Source organism: Papaver somniferum, chromosome 5 (genome assembly GCF_003573695.1).
Source record: "Papaver somniferum cultivar HN1 chromosome 5, ASM357369v1, whole genome shotgun sequence".
Classification (NCBI taxonomy): domain Eukaryota; kingdom Viridiplantae; phylum Streptophyta; class Magnoliopsida; order Ranunculales; family Papaveraceae; genus Papaver; species Papaver somniferum.
The window spans coordinates 137704897-137730077 of record NC_039362.1 but is presented as its reverse complement, the minus strand read 5'-3'; the positions used below and the strand labels follow the sequence as shown (position 1 = coordinate 137730077).

At 37.5% G+C, this 25181-nt stretch overlaps 1 protein-coding gene across 1 annotated transcript; it reads right to left on the bottom strand.

Moving 5' to 3' along the window:
- Nucleotides 1-18983: 18983 nt before the first annotated feature.
- Nucleotides 18984-22835, bottom strand: LOC113282867 (receptor-like kinase TMK4). The gene is made up of 2 exons (XM_026531971.1): nucleotides 20402-22835; nucleotides 18984-19884 (listed from the first exon to the last, which is right to left on the bottom strand). The coding sequence occupies exons 1-2, from the start codon at nucleotides 22707-22709 to the stop codon at nucleotides 19349-19351; spliced, it is 2844 nt and encodes a 947-aa protein (XP_026387756.1). The 5' UTR covers nucleotides 22710-22835; the 3' UTR covers nucleotides 18984-19348.
- Nucleotides 22836-25181: the final 2346 nt, after the last annotated feature.

Here is a 25181-nt window from a genome sequence, read left to right as displayed (position 1 = left end):
CCAAATATTTTTAGAATTTATTACCAATAAACCTAAAAAGAACAAGAAGATGAAAGTAATAGCTATGTGTAGTCACAATCATTGCTATTCAAAGCACTAGTTATTCTTCCAACTAAACCAAAAATAAGACATACTAGGCAACATATTTAAAACAAGCTAAAGACAAACAGACTCCAGTGCTATCCTGAACACGAACTAAGATCATATGGACGGTTCAGAATCCTCACGAGACAAAGGGTCTTTGAGCTTGTGATCAACATCGTTCATTGCAACATCGTAGAGGTTATTCTCTTTGCGAAGATCATTGATGTAAGACTTTATGAGACTAAGGTAAATAGTAACCTTTTCCAACTCAGTTTTCAATGCATAAAGATTTTTCAGAGTCACAATGAGCTCTTGTTTTGCTTCCCCAAAGTACTTAAGAAAGTCATAAACAACTTCAGCAGAAATCATATCATCCTTTTCAGCATCATCATGAACATAAGCAAAATATCATGCAGCATTAGGATGATCTTCATCTACAAGGGTTCTTTTCTTCTTGGACTCAACAACACAACCTTTGTCAAGGAATCGTCTTGCAAAACCACCATAGCAAGATGAAGAAGAAGACATTCTTGACAACCCAGAAGTCAACCTAGAGGATGCGTTCGTAACTCAATAGATTGATATTTAAGGGTCTCTTAGGGAAGGGATTCTAGGGTTTTATGAAACAGTTGACTCGTCCAAGAACACGAATATCCGTTCGAGTACAACATGACCCCCCCAAAAAAATTAAGCCCAAAAGGGACTTTTGCAACAAAAGACTCGAAAAATTCCATAACACCGGAAGACAATTTTTGAGCATAGTTGTAGCAAGAAACAAGATTCAGACGAAGACTTCGTAAATAAAATGACACTTTAGACACAAACAATACTTTAAGCACAATGAGTCTGCAATCAAAAAGCTTAGGTATGGACGATACGAAGATAGATCAACCTAACAGACGCAAATGCCAAAAGTATACCTGAATATTAACACATCTTACTCAACATAGTTTTTATGAGTAAGCTCTTCAACCCTTGTGATTAATTAGCACAAGTATGAGCCACAAGCTCATCAAGAGATTTGTGTTTATGTTCAAGTCTCTTTTTCCTCCTGAATCTAGAGAGGGACTCCTTTTTATGTGAGAAATTATCATAAAACTTACTGTCATCAAAATATGAGACATAGTTTGAGTTCTTACTAGAAGAATTTTGGTTAGAGGAGGAGGACAACCTGTTGACGAATTCTTTACACCCTTCAATTATCTTTTTCAGATTATTTCCCATTTCCCATTTCATCAATTTTTCTTCTTTCTTCTGAACTTCCTTTCTCAACAGGAGCAGCGTTATATCCAGACACCACGACACGATCTTCCTTTAGACGATGTTTATTAAGACGTCTGTTTTGTTCTTGAGTGTACGAGAAACTCATTGAACTGACTTTCCTGGTAACATACACAGTGTAGGTACAAAAACCAATTGGTTTAGTCATATGAATGTCAGTTAAACCTTTAAGAATTAAATCTAAGGTATGTTGAATTTGAACCAAGGAGTTTTTCTTCAACCTAGAGGTTCCCTTTCGTTTAACAGAACTCTTTGTCTCACAGACAAGACATACTTTCTGATCATCGGAATGATTAGATAGTACAGTCTTAATATCATCGTTAGAAGATTTCTTCCCTTCATTTGATGTTTAACATCCTTGAGTGTTGGTGACTTCAGGCACATCCGTTTTACTAGAAGAGGCTTCCGTTTTTCCTTCTGAGCATGAACCATCTTTAGTTGTGTGAGAAGTACTTGGCATATTAGATTGCTTTGAGCATCCTTGAATAGAGAGCTTGCTCAAGCGATGGTTAATTTCCAAGGCATCTCTTCTGTGGCTAGCTTCAAGAGACGTACACGAAAAATGAACTTCAGAATTACCTTTGGGTTTGCAATCTCTTATTACACCAAGTAGAACATTGACATGATGCTTCAACCGATTGAATCTATCAGCTTGGATTCTAACAAGATTTAGAATCAATTCACTCTCTTCAGCTGAATCCCGTTCATTAATGGAGAGGTTCTCATATGAAGAGTAATCGGGAATACACATGCCAGTGTTAGTCTGTCTCGTCAGTACAGAAGGTTCATCTATATTCGAAATTGTAGAACCCTTTTCTTTAATAGAATTAGACGAGATAGAGCTTTTATTTCTGGTGACGCGTTTATCAGAGATAGTACTCTTGTCCATAGAGTCAGATCGCTACAAACACATACTTGTAAGGTCTTAAATTTGTTTTCCTGCTCTAATACCAATTGAGAAAGCGGGGGTCTAACAACAACACACAATATTTCGCTTAGCAATCTGTATGGACTAACTCCGAAATAATTTCTAGAGAATCAACTAGACAGTCAGACTCAATCTAGGTAAAAGTATCTCAAGGAGTTAATATCTCTCTCTTGTTTTGATTTGCTCGAGCTAATACAAATCCGCGAGTCTTTAATCAAACACGAGGAATAACTTGGATGGTACCAAAGACAAATATCCAAGGATCAATCAATGACAATCAACAACCAAAGGTTGGATTACTCTAACTGATGATCTAATGCACAACCTGTATTATTTCAATTATAAAGATAAAACAATATAATGCGGAAATAGAAATAACACAGACACCAGAAAAAATTTTAACGAGGAAACCACAAATGCAGAAAAACCCCGGGACCTAGTCCAGATTGAACACACACTGTATTAAGCCGCTATAGACACTAGCCTACTCCAAGCTAACTTCGGACTGGACTGTAGTTGAACCTAAATCAGTCTCCCGCTGATCCAAGGTACAGTTGTACTCCCTACGCCTCTGATCCCAGCTGGATACTGCGCACTTGATTCCCTTAGCTGATCTTACCCACAACTAAGAGTTACTATCGAAGGATCAATCTGTCTCCCACATACAATTCTATCGAAGGATCAATCTGTCTCCCACAGATAAACCCTAAAAGTTTTGTTCCGTCTTTTGATAATAATCAAGGTGAACAGGAACCAATTGATAATCTGGTCTTATATTCCCGAAGAACAGCCTAGAGTTATCAATCACCTCACAACAATCTTAATTGTTTGGTAGCGAAACAAGATGTTGCGGAATCACAAAAAATGAGACGAAGATGTTTGTGATTACTTTTTATATCTTTCCTATCGGAGATATCAATCTCAAGTCAATTAATCTGATTGTACTCGTGCATAGAAGATGCAAGATCATATCACACAACTACGATAAAAATAATATCGGTCTGGCTTCACAATCGCAATGAAGTCTTTAAGTCGTTAACCTGGTTTTAGAAAAAGAAAACCAAAGGTTAAAGGAGAACCGACTCTAGTATGCAAACTAGTATCACACATGAGGCGTGGGGATTAGTTTTGCATAATACTAGATGTCTCCTTTATATAGTATTTCAAATCATGGTTTGCAATTAGATTACCTTGGTAACAAAATAATCAATATCCACTGATAGATGAAAACCTGATTTAGATTCAAGCTAATATTTCTCAACCGTTTGATAGAAAACTTAGCTTGTTATACACACTTGACAATGCACGCTTCTAGGTTTGTTAATCGTACCCAAACGTATGCACTTGTTAGTTCAACAATAGTTAATCAAATGGTTAGGCATATGAGCATTTCATATCAACCATGTTCTTCTTCGCCATAACTAGTTCGAATGACTTCAAATGAACTAGTTAGAGATTTGTTCAATTGCAAGGAAATCTCATGTACTACACAAGACACAATTGAAGCAAAGATGATTTGATTCACTTGAATCGGTTCATGAACTTTTATAGCCACGGTTTCCAAACTGCATTCCTTAGTCTTTTTAAGTTTAAGTTCAGAAATCATCTTCAGATGTATAACCTTCTCAAGTTCGCATACTAGGTTCGCGGACTTAAATTACCGGGCAGAGTTTACAAACTCCAGCAGAAATTCTTGGGTTTGACAACTATTCTGGTTCGTGGACTTAGCTTCACGCAAGTAGTTTGTCAACTCCAGCAGAAATTATCGAGTTTGAGAACTTCGGTAATTCACGGACTTGGCTAATGCCATTCTTCCGGTTCTCTTGATCAACAAAGTTCGCAAACTTTGGTTCAAGGAATAGGACTTATACATACATGTGTTTCCACAACAATGCTTATGTCCACCATTGGTTATGTAATCTAAACTCTCATTTCAATCATTGAAACATTCTTAGAGGACGTTATATAGTTGTTACACCATTTCTCGTCAAAGCAATTTTCAAGATGATTGAAACATATCATGACTTTCGTCACATGGTAAAGATAAACTTGATCGAAGCGAAAAGCTTACCAACAAATATTTCGAGATATATATAGGCGAGGTATACTCGGCTCGAAATACCAAATGTGTAATCCAAGCCTATATATATAACATACGACTTCTTGTCTCAAAGTGTAGGAGATAGAGTAGATAGACTTTTGAGTGACAGATAAGTTCAAGTCTTCACATACCTTTTTGTCGAGAAGTTCCACTGGTTCCTTGAGTAGTTCTTCTACTTGTATGATAAATCTCCATGAAGTCCTTGAGCTCAACTACACTTTCTATTCTAGTCCGAGACTTAGCTATAATAGACTAGAAATCAAGACTTATAGTTTTGATCACTAACATTGACAAACATGCTTGAGATAGCAACGCATGCGAGTTCGACCGAGCAATGCTCTAACACATTGAATTCTTCATCTTTGTTGCCAGTAAGTTGCACGTGGCAGTCAAGTAACGTCATGTGTTGTTCTCTGAGTTGTTTTTCACGGAGTTTCCAATACGTCAAATCATTGTCGGTATGCGTGGCCCATAGATGTTGTGATATTTTGATTTTCGTTGTTGATTTCTTGATCATGGTGGGTGATGTGGTTGTAGATAGTGATAAAAGTAGTTCGATTCTCAGACTTGCGAAGGATAAAATATAGACTTAAATTCTAAAAAAAAATAGAAAACTCGAACAAAGATGATGTTGTTATCAATATTAAAAGAACACTGAGGCTAAGATTCCTTTATTTTCCAAGTTCAAAGTGATTTAAATCCAATATTTATATTATTCAATTTTTTCGTTTAATTTGATTCTAAGATGTTGCGACAAGTAGATTTTTAAAATAACAAGTGTAAATCAGAAGCATGGGATATCAAAAACCTAAGTACAAGCATATACCATCAATGGAAATCACAATCGTTGAATAAAAATCATTAAAACAGTTCTCAAACAAGGCAAATAATCATATAAATAACTGTAATCAATAAGATAAATAGAAAATACCACTCTTTATTGGAAAAATAGCTTCCTCTATCTCCTCAGCAATGGGGTTTAGCTCCTCATATCAAAAACAGGTTCAAAATATTTTTCCATTGCTCAAAAGGTGTTTTCAAAAGTGAAGAGACTCAAAGGGAGTAAAACAGTTCAATCGCAACGTTTATATGTGTTTCAGATCGACTGTTACAAGAGAAACAGAAGGAATAAGATTGCTACAGTAACGATAGAAGCGAAGTGCTGTAGAACAACGAAAGTGTTCTGCGACAGTTGGGCGTGGGTTGATGTTCTTCGTGTTCTTCAGCAGCACCAACAGAAATAAAACTCCAATTCGTGATTTTAGCTCTCTGTTTTCTTCTAAACCTCCTCTAAAGTTTTATGCCCCCTCTGTGACTTGAAGCAACCTTTTTATAGCCAACAGGAACCCTAATACTCGATTTATTCTCTCTTTACTTCGGCAGAAAGTCTCGGCCTTCTCCACTTTCCAAACTCTTCTCTACGTGTTTCTGAGCTTTCCCGATTGTCTCAAACTCTTCCTTAGATAGATATGTATCTTTGGAAAGAGTTTTAGGTCTTTAGTCTCTCTAGAACTTCTAAAAATAATCTCAATAGGGTCTCGTGTATAACTCCACCTCTGTTTTGCTCCAAATCGATTTCTAGCCCAATTCAATCCATTCCAGCGCCCATACCAAGCCTGTTATGCTTAATCACGTCCAGCCCAACAAATTCCAGCGATTGAATCTCTCTAAAACAACCGAGAAATTCGAACCAAGTTTCGCTCGTTGCTGCCATTTTTTTCCCGCCAATTTCAGTTTTTGAACGTGAAGGGGAAAGGTTACCCCTTATCCAGTGGTCGCCCCTTATCCGCTTCTGGAGTCCGTATAACACTTGTCCCTTGGGTGCGTTTAGTAATTTTTCTGGGATGTTTTCAACACTTTTCTCGGGGTTCCTCCGGGGTATTTCTGGGATGTCACTGGTACGTCTGCTACGGAGGTTCAAATGCCACGTTTTGAGCCAATTTCGCCGCAAAAGATTATTTCTACAAAAACACATTCAAAGAGATAAAATACCAAAATAAATACAAGAATGAGAACTATCAATATATAGAATCGAGACAAATTAGACACAAAAATGTGTCTATCAAATACCCCCAAACTTATTATTTTCTAGTCCTCGAGCAAAACTGAAATAGAAAATAAAATCCTAACTCACTGTCGCAGGCATCGTCGATTGCATTTAGCGTATGCAATAAGCCTTTAAACCCCTAAGTGTCCCTAGTGGCCGAGTTGTAGTCTCGGGAGGGCTTACCAGAGGTATACCCACAAAACCTTTATATTCCATACCCTAGCTATCTACGCAGAACCTTGGAAAGCACTAAAGAATCTCCTTGGTTGGCATACTTATTGATTACAGGAGGAAGTACCCTGATGCAAAATTCCAATTGATGTACACGAGTTTTCACTCAAGCATACTAAAATTCATTTAAAATGACAGAGCTCTACTTAGATAGTCGCACTATGGACATCAATATCCGGAGTCAAAACTAATCACATGGATAGATCAAGAAGATGGATATAGAAAAACATAGATGGTTTTGATGTTTACTAAGTGAACGGTGTTTCTCATATCTGTCTGAAGGCCTCCGCTAAAATGAACATATCCTAATGGACTGAGATACTAGTCTGACTAATATCAACACAACTGGCAAATACAAGGGAACCAGTGATTGATAATCCTAACTCTAGGTCAACACAGCTTGGCATATACAAGGGTACCAGTGGTCGACTTTATTGAATTTATTCCTTTTGGTCAAATGGTCTGGTCTCAGTTTTTTTTTTATTATTATTTTTTTTTTCAACTTTTTTTTTTCTTCTTGGTATCTCAATCACTCTAATTCACCCTAGCATTCGTAACAACTTGAATCGTGAGCCACACCTAATCACTTAGAGTAACATAGTTTAAAAACAAAATAAAATAAAAATAGAAGTGAAAAGGACTCAACGAGATATGGTGAAACTATCATGTTATTTCTAACACCTGAGCTCTGTGCTTTTATGAATAGACTCTTCTAGATGTTTCCATATAATCAGATTGGTTCCTCAACTCCTACAACCAATATGCTTCCATCCACTTAGGTTGGTTAGTGCTATCCTTAATATGCATAAATTTCTAGGCTCTGGAGTTTATTTAAAACAAAAAGTTTCTACCCCTCCCCCAAACTTAAATCTAACATTGTCCTCAATGTTTCGCATGAAAGAACAGTACCAAAAATATAAGTAACATGAGGAAATAGTAAAGAGAGAGTTCGGAAAGATAGTACCTGGGTGAAGTGAAACCAAAAACTGACAAAAATATTATACAACATACAAATCGCCTCGATGGTCAATCAAGGGTAAACAGGGTCCTCCAGAGGGACCTCCTCAACATCACCTGTAGGAAAAGGCTCTAAAAAGGGCTTCAATCTCTGACCGTTAAACTTTGAAGAACTAGTACCATCTGATGTCTCAATCTCAATAGCGCCATGAGGAAAAACAGTACGGACCACAAAAGGACCGGTCCACCGAGAGCGCAGTTTCTCGGGGAATAGATGCAAACGAGTGTCATACAGAAGAACTTTTTGACCTGGAGAAAATGACTTCCGTAAAATATTCTTATCGTGCACAAGTTTCATTTTGTTCTTATACTCATTAGCACTATCGTATGCATCTCTACGAATCTCGTCCAACTCATTGAGCTGGAGCTTTTTGTGAGCTCCTGCCTTGTCAAGTGAAAAGTTTAACTGCTTAATAGCCCAATAGGCTCTATGCTCTAACTCAACAGGAAAGTTACATGCCTTGCCAAATACTAAACGGTAGAGTGACATTCCAATGGGTGTCTTAAACGCGGTACGGTAAGCCCATAAGGCATCAATTGGGCATCATTCATAGTTTTGCTAGCATAGTAAATCACATGAAGTAATTTCTCTACTCGTTGACCTAACACAACGCTTATAGCATAATCTGAAGCATCACACATAATCTCAAAGGGTAGGTTCCAGTTGGGTGCCTGGACTATGGGAGCGGTAGTGAGTAAATTTTTAAGCTTCTCAAAAGCCTCTAAACAAGCATCATCAAAGACAAACTTAACACCTTTTGCAAGCAAATTGCAAAGAGGTCTAGAAATCAAGCTAAAATCCTTAATGAATCGACGGTAAAAACCTGCATGCCCTAGGAATGACCTAATGTCTTTTATGGTTTTTGGGACCTGTAAAGTCTTAATAAGGTCAACTTTGGCTTTGTCTACCTCTATACCCTTTGAAGAAATGATGTGCCCTAAAACAATTCCTGATTTAACCATGAAATGGCATTTTTCCCAATTAAGCACTAAATTCTTTTCCTTACACCTAGTCAACACTAATGTCAAATGATGCAAGCACTCATCAAAAGATGAACCAAACACTGAAAAATCATCCATAAAGACCTCTAAAAACCGTTCTACCATATCAGAAAATATGCTCATCATACAACGCTGAAAAGTCGCAGGGGCATTACACAGCCCGAAAGGCATGCGTCTATATGCGAATGTACCAAAGGGACGGGTAAAATTGGTTTTCTCTTGGTCTTCTGGGGCAATAACGATCTGATTATATCCGGAAAAGCCATCTAAAAAGCAATAGAAACTATATCCAGCTAATCTCTCTAGCATTTGGTCGATAAAAGGAAGGGGAAAGTGATCCTTCCTTGTGACCTTGTTCAATTTCCTATAGTCAATACAGACACGCCATCCCGTGGTCACTCGGGTTGGGATTAACTCATTATCCTCATTCTGGACTACAGTGACACCTGATTTCTTGGGAACAACCTGAACGGGGCTGACCCACTTACTGTATGAAATTGGGTAGATAATACCCGCATCTAACAACTTAAGCACCTATTTTCGAACTACTTATTTCATGTTAGGGTTCAGTCGACGTTGCATCTCCCTAGACGGTTTGGAGTCTTCCTCTAAATGAATCTGATGCATACAAACGGTAGGACTAATACCCTTAATGTCTGCTATAGACCACCCTAAAGCTTTATTATTATCTTGAAGTACTTTTACTAGCCTACTTTACTGATCACTATCCAAGTCGGCAGCAATAATCACAAGTAAAGTCTCAGATGGGCCTAAGAACACATACTTCAGGTCATCTGGTAGTGGTTTGAGGTCCAACTTAGGGGGCTCTTCTAAGGAAGGAACTGAGGTAGTCTCAGAAGCTGGTAATGGTTCGAACCTAGCTTTCCATCTATCAGTGTCTAACACAGGGGTAGAATCTAATAGAGCATTCACTTGGTCAATGGTACTATCATCGTCAAAATCTAAACCAAAATGGGATAGACAACTCTCTAATGGGTCTTCAGACAAGATGTTTGGTAATGACTCCTGAACTAAGGATTCTATCATATTCACCTCTTTAACACATGTGTCATCTAGCTCATAAGGTAGCTTACTGACATTAAAAATGTTCATTTCGATAGTCATATTACCAAAGGATAAATTCATCACACCATTTTGACAGTTTATGATCGCATTAGACGTAGCTAAGAATGGGCGACCTAAAATCACAGGTATCTGGTTCTCTGGGTCAGGGACAGGTTGGGTATCTAGGACCACGAAATACACTGGATAAATAAACTTGTCGACCTTAATAAAAACATCCTCGATAACACCTCGAGGAATTTTGACAGACCTATCAGCTAACTGCAGTGTTATCTGAGTAGGTTTCATTTCACCAAGTCCTAGCTGTAAGTACACATGGTACGGCAGTAAGTTCACACTGGCTCCTAAGTCAAGTAAAGCTTTTTCTACCCGGTGTTTATCTATTGTACAAGCAATGGTTGGGGAACCTGGGTCTTTGTACTTTGGAGTGGTAGTGTTCTGAATGATTGAACTTACATGACTAGCTAAAAAGGCTTTCTTATGGACGCTAAGTTTTCGCTTTCGCGTACACATATCCTTAAGGAACTTGGCATAAGCAGGAATTTTCCTAATTGCATCTAATAAAGGAAGGTTTATGGTAACTTGCTTAAAAACCTCCAATATGTCATTAAAGTTCGATTCCTTATTTGTTAATGCTAATAGCTGGGGAAATGGGGCTCTAGGCATAGAATCAGACCTCTCAGGAACCGAATTGGCATCATCGGAAATTTTATCAGTCCCCTCAGTTAGTGGTCCTAAGGGATGATATCCTGAGGGGTGAACTACGGTATGTTCAGTATCGGGCATGGTTACCTGATTGTCTACTACCCTACCACTCCTAAGGGTTCTAATAGCATTCAATTGATTCGATGGTTTTGCACCTACTTCATGAACTCCTCTAGGGTTGGGGGTAGTCTGACTAGGGAGCCTTCTGTTTCTCTCATTTAAGGTCTTAGCTATTTGGCCGACTTGAAGTTCTATCTTAGCAAGGCTCTGAGCATTAGTTTGAAAGTTCTGCTTGGTTTCCTGTTGAAAACTAATTTGGCTATGTGCTAACATATCCTGAGTTTTTTCTAACATATTAATAGATTCCTCTAAGCTAGTCGTTTTGTTTTCTGGGCCTGATGAATTCTTAGTATAACCAAAACCTGGGGGAGCATTATAATTACTAAACTGACCTTGTCTCTGTCCCTTAGACCATGAAAGGTTCGGATGGTTTCTCCAACCAGGATTATAGGTTTCTGAATATGGGTCAAACTTCTGATGGTTATCATACCTAGTGTTATTATAGAGAGCATTGGCTTGCTCTTCATTATTCTGGCCTTCCCAAAAAGTCTCCAATCTACCACTAGTGTGACCCACTTCTAAAGCTTCTAACCTTTTCGCTATAGCAGCAATTTTGGCATCTGATTCAAAGCTTCCTTCTACCCTATTAACGTTTCCTCTGCCTAGAAGAATTGTTTTCTGGGGTACCCTATTGCTTTTCCATTGTTGGGTCTTTTCGGCGATTTCATGCAAATATGTCATCGCATCATCAACTGTTTGGTTTTCAAACCCACCTGTACACATCGACTCTACTGTAGTTGTGGTGGGATAATCTAAACCCTCATAAAGGATCTGAACTAACCTAACCTTTTCTAAACCATGATGAGGACATTGGGCTAACAAATCATTTAACCTTTCCAAATACCTATACAAAGACTCTCCCTCTTGTTGCGAAAACGTGCAGATTTGCGCCCTAATAGACGATGTTTTGTGCCTAGGGAAAAACTTGTTCAAAAAGGCAGATGTAAGTTGTTCATATGTTTCAATTGATTCGGAAGCCAAACTATACAGCCACGACTTGGCTTTATCTTTTAAGGAAGAGGGGAATAACCTGAGTTTTAAAGCATCATCATCAAGAAGGCATATGTAAGTTGTTCATATGTTTCAATTGATTCGGAAGCCAAACTATACAGCCACGACTTGGCTTTATCTTTTAAGGAAAAGGGGAATAACCTGAGTTTTAAAGCATCATCATCAAGGTTTCTAATTTTCAGGGTACTACAAATTTCCTCAAAGTCCCTAACATGGAAATAGGGGTTTTCATTTTCTTTTCCTAAAAAGATTGGGAGCAACTGTAAGGTTCCAGGCTTAAGTTCATAATTTGCTTCAGTTTCAGGTAACCTGATACACGAGGGACGAGTAGTCCTAGTAGGATTCAACAAGGCTTTCAAAGTTTCCATTTCTGACGCTATTGGAATATCAGGGATTCTTTCCTCAAACGGACGTTCACAAACGGAATCTTCACGAATCGGACTTTCTAAATTGAGGTAATGAAGACGCTTAGAACTACTAGGTTTCTCTTTAACAAATCTACCTAGGGCGTCTCTTTTACGTTCAGGCATGCTACAGAATCAGGTAGGGAATTCTATGCAAACACAAAACAAGGATGACTCAACCAAATCAAACCTAAATTTCTAGCAAACAAAAAGCATGATGGCTCCACTTAGATTTTTTCTAGACCAGCTTCTATTCTTTCGAAAAGGAACTCGTTACAATCTGAGCAAACCCCTCTGGAATCAATCCGAATCAAAGTAAGTTGAATCGAGGCGAGGGAAGCTTAGTGGATCTTTGATACCCAAGGACTCACCGGTTACAAGGCGGCGCAGTCATGCATTCAACTCACAGAAACCTTCAAGAACTTCGAAGTATGCTCAAAAGGGTAACCAATATTCTTCGAACGACTTCCTATTAAGCTCGTTACCCTATAAGTCTTGTTCTATTCAAAATTTTAGGCTTAGGTTCGCGTTTGGTTTCGTTTTCCTAAGGAGGCAAAGAAGAGAACGGTGATGAAATCCGAACCATTATCTTGTATGGCCAGTCCTTGCCCTTTACTAAGAAATTAAAGCAGGCGTTTTCAAGTCCTCAGCATATATGCAAACGAAGGAATACATTAAACCCGCTGACAGGGAATTCGTGGGTTTTTCGAAAACTTACCTCCCGTACCAGACGGGCGAAGAACCGCTGAAGTCGACTCGGTCCACGACTCCTATGTCATGTACGAACCCGAGGGGCCGAGGCGATATCGTAATCACCGTCCTTCTCTGCACACAGTTTATATTTAAACCAACCCTTCCTTAGGGTTTTAAAAAATAAATAATAATGTCCAAAGTCCAATGTCCAAGTGTCCAAGAAAGAAAAGAAAAATTACAAAAATAACAAACCCTAATACAGTTCTCTCTCTTTTTTTTATAAACAAACCCTAAAAAATAAATAAAAAAATAAAATAAAATATCTAAAAAGAAATTGTCTTCTTCTCCGTTCTTTTCCCTTTAAGCTTTCGCTCCAAGTCTTTATGCTTTAAGTTCCAGTCTTTACGAAATCACCAAACTCCTTGGCTCAATTCGCTTTATGATCCAAAACCTGTTGAAAAAAGATAAATACCCAAAAACGTAAAAAAGAACAAAAATAATAAAAACCTAAAAAATAAAAAAAAATAAAAAAATAAAAAATAAAAGAAAATGAAGTCTAAAAACCCTAAAAGCAAATCCGCGTCGGCGGCGCCAAAAATTGATGTGGTTGTAGATAGTGATAAAAGTAGTTCGATTCTCAGACTTGCGAAGGATAAAATATAGACTTAAATTCTAAAAAAAAATAGAAAACTCGAACAAAGATGATGTTGTTATCAATATTAAAAGAACACTATTTTCCAAGTTCAAAGTGATTTAAATCCAATATTTATATTTATTCAATTTTTTCGTTTAATTTGATTCTAAGATGTTGCAACAAGTAGATTTTTAAAATAACAAGTGTAAATCAGAAGCATGTGATATCAAAAACCTAAGTCCAAGCATATACCATCAATGGAAATCACAATTGTTGAATAAAAATCATTAAAACAGTTCTCAAACAAGGCAAATAATCATATAAATAACTGTAATAAATAAGATAAATAGAAAATACCACTCTTTATTGGAAAAATAGCTTCCTCTATCGCCTCAGCAATGGGGTTTAGCTCCTCATATCAAAAACAGGTTCAAAATATTTTTCCATTGCTCAAAAGGTGTTTTCAAAAGTGAAGAGACTCAAAGGGAGTAAAACAGTTCAATCGCAACGTTTATATGTGTTGCATATCGACTGTTACAAGAGAAACAGAAGGAATAAGACTGCTACAGTAACGATATAAGCGAAGTGCTGTAGAACAATGACAGTGTTCTGCGACAGTTTGGAGTGGGTTGATGTTCTTCGTGTTCTTCAGCAGCACCAGCAGAAATAAAACTCCAATTTTTGATTTTAGCTCACTGTTCTCTTCTAAACCTCCTCTAAAGTTGTCTGCCCCCCTCTGTGACTTGAAGCAACCTTTTTATAGCCAACAGGAACCCTAATACTCTATTTAATTCTCTCTTTACTTCGGCAGAAAGTCTAGGACTTCTCCACTTTCCAAACTCTTCTCTACGCGTTTCTGAGCTTTCCCGATTATCTCAAACTCTTCCTTAGATAGATATGTATCTTTGGAAAGATTTTTAGGTCTTTAGTCTCTCTAGAACTTCTAAAAATAATCTCAATAGGGTCCCGTGTATAACTCCACCTCTGTTTTGCTCCAAATCGATTTCTAGCCCAATTCAATCCCTTCCAGCGCTCATACCAAGCATGTTATGCTTAATTACGTCCAGCCCAACAAATTCCAGCGATGGAATCTCTCTAAAACAACCGAGAAATTTGAACCAAGTTTCGCTCGTTGATGCCATTTTTTCCCCGCCAATTTCAGTTTTTGAACGTGAAGGGGAAAGGTTACCCCTTATCCAGTGGTCTCCCCTTATCCGCTTCTGGAATCCGTATAACACTTGTCCCTTGGGTGCGTTTAGTAATTTTTCTGGGATGTTTTCAACACTTTTCTCGGGGTTCCTCCGGGGTATTTCTGGGATGTCACTGGTACGTCTGCTACGGAGGTTCAAATGCCACGTTTTGAGCCAATTTCGCCGCAAAAGCTTATTTCTCCAAAAACACCTTCAAAGAGATAAAATACCAAAATAAATACAAGAATGAGAACTATCAATATATAGAATCGAGACAAATTAGACACAAAAATGTGTCTATCAGTGGGAGGTGGCCAAAAGTTCTCTTATTCCATTCGGTAAGGATTTCACTGGTTAGAATGAGATTGAGTTGCAAATTCAATGCGAGTTCTGAATCATGAAGCCTGGTCCACGCCAATTTCACCATTTGTTGTAGTTGTGGGTGGGTAAACCATAAGTGTTCAAACTTATATTTTTTGCTCCCTTGCCAGTCAATTGCTTTAGTTTGGAGTAGAATTTTGGCATGGTCTGAAGCTATTCTTGGAAGGTGCGTAACTCATGAATGTAGTTTGGACGTTCGCTAATATTGAGTTGACATAACTCTGTCAAGTCGTTCAAGGATGTTATCTTTTCCTTGCAGATCGTTCGTCCAGATGAACGGATCACCTCTTAATCCCAAATCCAAAAATCCCATTTGATCAATTAAGTTGAAAAATGGTTGGGTCTGTGCATTTGTTTCCTGTTTGCCCCTTTTTTTTCCTCTTTTGGAACATTACTTCATTGAAATCTCCAATGAGGACCCATGGTGCGTTGATGTTGGAAAAAATTGATGAGAAGTTATGTCATAAATCTTTTTTTGCAACTGGATGTGGGGGGAATAGATGCTCGTGCACATCCAAGGATGTTCAGGTGCAGAAGGAGTAATAAGTACGTGTATATAACTCTGGGAATGCAAGATGATTTTCTTATCGTAGTTATCCTTCCACATTAAGCATAGTCCTCCCAGGGGCGGAGCCAGCCCATTGCAAGGGGTTGCACTTGAACCCCTGCCCAGCTGGCTCCAAAGCCTAATTTAGGCCCAATAACAAATTTTCATATATTTGCAAGCCCTATTTTGCTTGTCTGCACCCCCTAAAAAAATTGTATACCCCAAAGCAAAATTTTGCACCCCCTACCTGGAAATATTGGCTCCGCCCCCGAGTCCTCCCCTCCTGTTAATTTTGGGGACAGAGAGATGATTCTGGAATTGAAGCGATTGTGCGATAAAATTCATATGATTTTTGGTAGCTAGAGTTTCGGATAATAAAACAAAGGATGGTTTGTGTAGTGATATTAAGCTTCGAAGATGTTGTATCGTGGTTTGTTGATTAAAACCTTGACAGTTCCATGCTAGAATGCTCGTCTTGGAAACCCATCAAAGTTACAGTAGCAGTTACAAAGTAATATAATGGACACCGACAATTAACGTTTTACACGTAGATACTTTCAGAAACTAGATACAACTTAAAAATAAAACAATGCTTAAGACAAGATCAAGCTAAATAATACAGAGAAAATTGTAAAGAAAATGATACAGCTTTGATATGACCAAATTATTTTTAGTGGACTTACCTGGGGATTAGTAAGATCACAGGAGCATGGTTTTGGGACAGAGGGAATCGATTCTTCATATTCATCACACACGGGACTAACATTCTTTCCGATTTCCATGCATGTGCTTATGAAAGGAGCTAAAGAATAACATTTGGGCCATTTACATTTAGTTTGTGTAACACACGTTCACCTAGTGGGCTTAACTGGCCCAAGTTTTCTGCTCCCACTATCTTCCTCAATCGTCAACAATATCTCAACATTGCTCAAAGTGGCATACAAACTTGCTTCATTGAATCTTCTGCATTTTGAATTTTGAGATTTTAGTGATTACAGTGACCAAAATGTGTGATTCAAATCAGAGGTAGATTATATACGAGTTTTAATTTCATTTTATAAGTTGAATCTGTCAAAAAGTTGAATTTTTAAAACCCAGATCTACTGACCAGATGAACAGTTCGGCTGAAAAGTTATCAGTCGAACTTCACTCTGTAATTGACGAATTTAGGTTCGGCTAATTCAAACAAAATCTAGAAAAGTCGCATTAGCCGAACGTAGTGTTTCTCTAAATCATACACTAGGTTCGGCTCAAAATTGATACTTCAAGATCGGCCGAACTGATTTTCTGAAAACCCGAATTTCATCTTTGAAATTATATTCTATCGATCAAACAAAATAAAATCAATCAAAAATAAGATGGGTTTGTTACATATACATTCTAAAATACATCTAAGAGAAATTGAGATTTAGATTTCGCACTCCAACATCGCACACTTCGATTCGTGTTTGCTTTGCTTGATCAATTTCTTGATTGAATTGGAGTCCAAGATGTTTAAGTTTAAAGTTTATTTTGATTTTTGATTTTAGGTTTTTGAGGATAAGGGCACTCTAGTAATTCAAATTGTTTAAAGATATATGGGTAATTGCACTAGCTTTATACACCCCTTATAAACCCACCCTAGATGGTATAATAAATGAGTATGCCTCAAAACAGGTTTCTAAAGAATAACATTTGGGCCATTTACATCTAGTTTGTGTAACACACGTTCACCTAGTGGGCTTAACTGGCCCTAGTTTTCTGTTCCCACTATCTTCCTCAATCGTCAACAATGTCTCAACATTGCTCAAAGTGGCATACAAACTTGCTTCACTGAATCTTCTGTATCCAAGACTTGTAGATTGAGGCAGCCACCGAGTATTCTTAGCTTTGGGGTGCCAATACAAACCCTTAACCTGGGACCGGGACCGCAAACAGTTTCACATAGGACCCGGTTTTCTGCCATCCTGTGCCATATATGACGAACAAAAAATGAAGTCATCATCGACCAACTGTACATTTAGATGGACCAGTTGCTAAAGTTAGATTGGCCCAAATCTTAATGCAATTGCTATTATCCTAGCGATGTCTGTAACATACGGGTGAAAATTGCATAACGCCAAGCTTTTGTGATGATGGCAATCGGCAATCGAGTATTCGTTGGGCCAGCTGGGGACATGACAATCCCACAGCTAACTTAAAAAAAAAGAAACTGGTTCTTCTGCCTAACTTGCCAAAGTCGTTGTCATTCTCAAACATTATCCTGAACAAAAGCAATGAATTCTGCCGCAATCAGTGCATCATTATATTCAATAGCATTTTTGTGAGGCCACTCCACTCCATTTTCATTGATAAAACACACAATATGATGTATCAAATCAGGGTTGGCAAAGATATGAAATCAAAAAGGCTGATATTCTCCTTCACTTTCTTGAATTAATATAAGCAACTTTTAATCTAAGCTAATCTCACAACTCCCCACCATTCATTCATTTCTTGGTTAAGTTTGTGTTGACCGTTTAGGCTAAGTTGTAAAAGCAGTCCTCTCACTCACAAAGAACAACAGCTAAACTATCTTGCAAAACAGTGACAGAACCAGGATTGGTGAAAAACGAGAAAAAAAATATTATAAAAATGAATGATAGTACGTGTGCATAATATGACGAGTAAAATTACAAAGTTAGGGGATTTGTATAGAAATATGTAAAGACAGGTATTTGGGGAGCTGGTTGTCAAGTGAAGACTCGTGCTCCTGAGCACAAACTCCGGATTAAGACATCTTCCACGTCACAAAGCTTTTTCCACGGCACAAAGAAAACTTTAAAGCAGGTGGAGGTGGGGGCAATAACCGCAATTCCTTCCCATAACTTTTAATTTTAAATATCTTATTAATATCCATACTGAGTTAAGTACCAAGAATTCCATGTCTCCATCACTCCATTTCTTATCTTAAACAAAAGAAATAAAAGAAGCAAAAACCAATAAACAGCCAACCAAAAAGACTTTAAAAAATAAAAGAAAAACTTCCTTTCACAAAAAAAAACAGAAGAATTTAGAAGAAAAAGAAAAAACAGGGTTCATGACTCATGAGAAGACGTGTGGGGGCAGAATAAGTTGTGTCACTTCCCATGTGAGAAAGCAACCATAAGCTCCCACCAGATCATAAACTTAAATTTTGGTCCAATAAAATATCAACCAAAAAACACAAAACCAACCAAGTTTCTTTCTAACAGCTTGTAACCAACAAATTCCAAGCTGTACTCTAAAGGAAAAGTTTGATTCAGATTGCTCAAGGTTTAAAATCTTGCTGGCAATATAAGAAAATCATGCACACTATTATTCGTTCTACTTTGTTTTCACATCACAACTTGAAAAAAAACCAATATGAGCACATATTGCATAAGTTCCTCAGGAGGCTGCAGCAGAGATGCGGATGTCTCTCTAATAGATTCGTAACGTTAACTTATGGAACCCAAAGTCAAAATTCGTCAGCACCGTAATTTCTACTTACACACCATAAATGAAGTTACTATTGAAGTAAAACATAGTAGGCAATCATAAAAATGATTTAGCATTCAGTAATTAACAAAGATTATCTTACAAATTGTCTTTCTACTTCTTCTCTTTAGTTTTCTGCATTAAAAATCACCCACACTCAAATGTTCACTTTCTCATCAAATAGCCACCAAAACTAAGAACAACTTGTTAGCTTTACATAATAGAATCCAAACCAAGAGATGATAACTCTCTTCTTGAAGGATCAAGACTTTTAGAAGAACAAACTAAAAAGAAGAAGAAGAAGAAGAATGATCTATAACGTGGAAGTAAAATAAAAATTGAAAAAATACAAACAACCTGACTTTCTTTGCTGACTAAACCTGAGGTTAATCAGTTTGACACCGTTTTTTTCTTATCTGCAATCCATTGAATTAAACGTGTCAGCAAATCCGGATGGCTTAGTGGGTATACTTGATTGACTGTCCCCTAGACTAGAAGTGCGCGTATGAGAATAATGACCAGTAGCCATCGTCGAAGTTCCTTCATCTGACTGCCATCTCATTAAAGCTTGAGGGAGGCTCATATGGAGATCAATTCCGTATGCATCTTCTTCTTCATCTCGAGTAGGTTTCCACTGTTCTACTAGAGGACCCAGTACATTAACTGCATGTCCCATTTCAGGTCTCTGAGAAGGATCACGAGCAGTGCAATGGCCAGCAAGTTCAGCCACTGTCAAAATGTTCCCATAAGTTTCGTCATCTGGGTCAAGTGTGGGGTCAATATGCTTTCTGACACTATCTTTGTTGATGAGGACTCTACGGAACCATGTTACGAGATGAGATTGTTCGTCTGGCAAGTTCTCATCCAGAGCTTTTCTACCAGTGAGTATTTCCATTAATACAACTCCATATGCATACACATCCACCTTTCTTGTCACCCTGCCAGTAGCTGCAATGATGACAAACGATCGGTTCAATATTGGGACAAAGAGATCACTTTACTTGACAAAACCAAAAAAAATCACAGATAACTTCAAATTTTAATGTACTAGACTGAAGAGTTCAAAAATCTTTACCACCAGTTACTGAATAAGAGAGCACTTTACTGCGCAGTTAATACTCTAAAGTCTAATCACATAGGAAAAGCAAGAAACACCAAAGATTTTGCCCAATGTCAAGTAGCAGAGAGGCACAACAGTTCTCACAAACATTTATTTCTTAACTCTGACTAGTCTAAGGATCAGCAATATATTTTTTATGTGCTTAAATATATTCAAGACGATAAATGCTAAGATATCTAGAAGTACTTGAACATCTAGAAATATAGAACTAATTGAACATATGAAACATTTGAACTCTAACTCATTCTTTCGAAAATGAAATGTTTTGAGAAGAAAAAAGTTCTAATCTAAATAGTTAGTTCAAGCATTATCAAGTAACTAAAAGAATCTGAAAAATGCACATACCAGCATATTCTGGTGCAAGGTATCCGAATGTTCCTGCTAACCGTGTCTCAAGTGAATACTTCCCATCAGGTGCATTTTTTACAAGACCGAAATCTGCAACCTTGGCTCTCATATCATCCCCAAGAAGAATATTTGTAGGCTTTAAATCTCTGTGAATGAAACTCTGCTGGGCTAGACTGTGCAAATACTCAACTCCTCGGGCTACATCCAATGCTATTGAAACCCTTTGTTTCCATGTAAGAGGATTGCCTCCACTTTGACTCCACTCAAACAAATGATGGCTCAGAGTCCCCTGTGGCATGTACTCGTACACCAAAAGCCTCTCGTGCCCATTAACACAGAATCCCAATAAGGCCACCAAATGCCTATGTCTAACCTTGGTTAGAACTGCAATTTCTGCTTGAAATTCATTTAATCCCTTTGTACCCATTAAATTCGATTCCATTCTCTTCACTGCTATTTGAGTGCCATCGTGAAGTTCTCCTTTATACACTATTCCAAATCCTCCCCTGCCCAATATGTTCTTCTCACTGAAATTGTCAGTAACTTGTCGAAGAACCTCAATAGAAATCGTGACGTTACCCCCTTCGAAGTATTGAGCTTCACTGTTGTTGTCACCGCTGCTCTGACTGGTCAATTCAGTGGCAACACCACCATAGCCATTCCTACTACTACTGCCCGCAGTTCCAGTACCCCTAGCAATTTCTTTTCCATTTCTTGGAGGACTTTGAACCCTCCCAAATTCCACATGGTGCTTTCTCTTGAAATATTTGTAACCAACTAACAATGCGACAGCCAGAAACACAATTACAGCAATTACAACACCAGCTATCATACCTGCTGATACAGAAGCATTCTTATGTGCTCCAGGTTGACCATCAGGAGACGACGGGTCACCACCGGGAGGAGAACCACTAGGAGCTATCACCTTACCCCAATTTGGATTACCGTCAAACTTCAGTTTAACTTTTTCTGAGGGATATGCAGGAACTAATCCTGAGAGATTATTGTTACTAACATCAACAGTTTGAAGCTGAGTTAAGTTCAACAAACCATCAGGAATTGAACCTGTAAGATTATTATCATTCAAGAACAAACTCTTCAACGATCCAAGCTCCGCAAATGCTGGTGAAATCGTACCCGCAAAATGTTGCTTGGCGAAATTAACAACAGTAACATTCTTCTTCTGAGTATCACAAGTAATAAAAGGCCAATCTTGACAAGCATCATTGCCTTGCCATTTATCAGCTAAAGTAGCTGGCCACCCTAATGCTTCAGCAATCTTTAACAATGTAGTCACTTGAGGATCACATGGACCTGGATCCTCTCTACAAAAACTATTCTGCCCTTTGATAGTTACTTCAATTCCATCTTTGAAAATCGGAAACTCTCCCATTAACTTATTATTAGATAAATCAACTTTCCTCAATGCAGGAAGTTCCGTCAATGAACGTGGAACAACACCAGTTAATAGATTATCCCTCAGGTTTAAATCATAAACATTAGTACAATTAGACAAGTCAGGAATTGCACCTGTAAACTTATTCTTATTAACCCAAACTTGTACTAAATCTGTCATTTTTCCAAGAACTTCAAGAGTACCAGACAAACCACCAGTTACCTGATTATTGACAGAGAAATTCTTCAATGAAGATGTAGCCAAATTCTCTGGAAGTACTCCTGTAAGATCATTGTAAGAAAGCCTTAGATCCTGTAAACTCACAAACCCAGCAATAAAATCAGGTATAGAACCCTTTAAATTACAATTACTTGCATAAATTGTAACCAAATTTGTTGATTGTGTCAGATCTTCAGGTAAACTCCATGGTTCTAAATCAGAATTTTCGCTCACACTTATAACTTGTAAACTTGTTAACCCAGAAAAGACCTTTGGTGGTACAGAAGTGAAATTATTCGTATCTAAGAAGAGTTCTTTAAGAAATGCAAGATCAGAAAAACTAGGTATTGGACCTGAAAATCGATTGTTTTGTAAAGTAAGGGTTTGTAACTGAGTAAGCTGATTGAAATCAACCTTTTCTAATGACCCAGATAATATTTTTTGAGATAAATCAATTATTTGAACATTACCACCATTACACTTAATACCAGGCCATTCACATGGGTCTGCTCCTGACCAACCTGATGGTTTTGGTTTAATGGCCTCTGCAAGTTTTTGAATCACATCTGCATCTGCAGAAAGACCCAATGAAAAGCAAAAGATTGCGAAGAAGAAGAACAAGAAGATTGTGATTGAGAATGGAGGAATTAGGTTTTTGAGAAATGAGTTTCTTTTTCCTTTTTCTTTCATGGTGTGGGTTTTTTTCTGATGAGGAGAGAAGAAGAAGGAGAGAAGAAGGAGAAAAAAACAGAGAAATTTGTTTGTGTGTTGGTTTTGAACAGAGGGTTTTGTAAGGAGGAAACAACGGAGGTGCTGTTTTTTTCTGACATAATAATAAAAAATTTATCAGTCAGGGTTAAGGAACGAAATAAATATGGACGGAAATGGCCTTTAGGTAGGTGTATTATGAGTGACTATTTAATGCAAGTTACTTGATTAGAGATTTAATAATGCTTAAATTAACTTTTGGTAATGTTGAATTAATTTTACCTAGCTTGATTGGGGTATATCCATTTTGTTCTCATCCAATTTAGTGTGTCAAGGGGTGTCTGAAAGATGTTAAAAAATCAAATTATCCTTGCTATCAATACCTTGCCGACTGAAACTTGGTTTTGAAAATTTTCGAAACCAATTCACCGTATGCGGTTCATCTGTGATGAAATCAAAACAAAACTAAAAAAAAAAATCAAAAATCCAAAATCAAAACAAAACCAAAAAAAGTGGCTACGGGATTTAAGATTGGGTATGATTTTGTACCTAATATCAAACCGAGTACAATTCATATGCGGTTTGAGATTGGGTACAAAATCATACCCAAGCTCAAATCCCGTATGATCACACATTTTTAAAGTCGGCAGGGTGTTTTTTTGGTGATCTTGCCGATTAGTATCAGCTGGCAGAGTATTTTTTTTGTAGACCTTACCGACTTTTCAACTCTGAAATTAGCATTTACAGGATCGGCACATTATTCATCCTTATACCTTGCCGACTATAGTTTAGTCGGCAGGTTATGAAATTAATACCTTTCCGACTAATCATGCATTTATAACACCTTTCTCTGTATGTCAAAAATCCTATAGTCGGCAAGGTATTTTTTTGTCGACCTTGCCGACTATAAGGTAGCCAACAAGGTAAAAAATCAATAAGATGCCGACTAGTGAAACATTTACGACAGTCTCCTGCGCGTCAAAAATAATAGAGTCGGTATCTTCTTCATTCACCGATCTTGCCGGCCATAAGTTGTCGGCATGTTCTTTATCCGTAGACCTTGCCGGCCAGATATAGTCGGCATGTTCTTCATCCGTAGACCCTGCCGACTTTTCATGGTTTCAAAACTGAAAGTGTTGATTTCTTCTTTAAATTTGAGTATGATTTCATACATCATCTTTGTAATCCCGTTCTAAGAAGTGTTTGGGTAGTATGTTTTCATTTCCATTGCAAAAATAAATTCTCAAAACAATTTTTTTTCATCAAAAATCTTCCCACATGAGTTCAATCAAAAACAAAATTTTAAATTCATAAGTTTTAATCTACTTAATTAATTCATCTAAACTCAATTAATTAACCTAATCAGAATTTTTAGTGTTAATTAAACAAGTGTATATTAACCATTTTGAAAATACATGGTTAAGGGGTGGATTCTTTTACTTCAAAATGACATGAGTTTTGTCCCATTAGATATACCCCAATTAAGCCAGGTAATTTTAGAGTTTTCTGTTTTATTTTCTTGTGAAAGAAAACCTTGGAACATGATTGGATATTAAAAATTGAAATGCTTATCGTGAAGAAGTAGAAGTTCTTCCTAGAAGTCATAAGCAAAAAGGTTTTGCTTCGGAAAATGTTAATTTTTGCTTATAGAAAGCATTCTGGAATTGTGTCGGTAAACTAAGATGCATCCAAATGACCTATCACCATTTAAATTGGTATATATGCGAGTCTTGTCTAGATCTATCAGATTCGGTCGGTTCAGGCTTAAAACTGAAACGGCTACATAGTGTCGTAATGTAAGATTAAACATAAAACCATCATTAGTATTCTTACTACCATATGAATTAAAATTTTGGAACGAAGGAACTAAGTCTCCCAGACAATACATGAATATGATTTAGTGAGCCCTTTTATTCCTGGCGTTTTTAGGGGACACTCAAAAGGATTTAGGGGCCAACAATAAAACAAAAAAGGTCACCCAAAGGGAAAATGTAGCCAGCCCTTATCTCGCATAATTCGTAATGGGGAAATTACCCTTATATATTCGGAGGATATGATAACATTGTTACCCACCGAATGCAATCGGAGGCCAAAATATTTGCCAGACGTCCGATTATACGAGGTGCATTATTTCTTGGTTCGTGTTTTGGATTCAGCGTTAATCGGGAGTTAAATATATTACAAAACCTACCGATTATAATCGGTAGATATGCTAAATTCAATACCTACCGATTATTGGTTTCTCCACATTCAACTTTCGTCAAATTAGCCGTTGGAGTTTTTGTGAAAAACAAAAAGAGCCGTTGGACCCTAAACCTATATAAAGAAACTCATATCTATCACCCCAATTGCACCAAACTCTTTCCTCTCTTCAGTTTTAATTTTCATAACAAAAAACATGGATATTGCTTTTGCCGAAGAAGAAGATTGTGCTATTTATAGAGCGTGGGTTGT

What these genes read in the sequence shown, in the direction of transcription:
- LOC113282867 (XM_026531971.1), bottom strand. Translation starts at nt 22,709, where the DNA reads ATGAAAGAAAAAGGAAAAAGAAACTCATTTCTCAAAAACCTAATTCCT. An exon ending in CCTTGCACCAGAATATGCTG is followed by an intron (nt 19,885 to 20,401) that starts GTATGTGCATTT and finishes TCATCATTGCAG; the next exon opens with CTACTGGCAGGGTGACAAGA.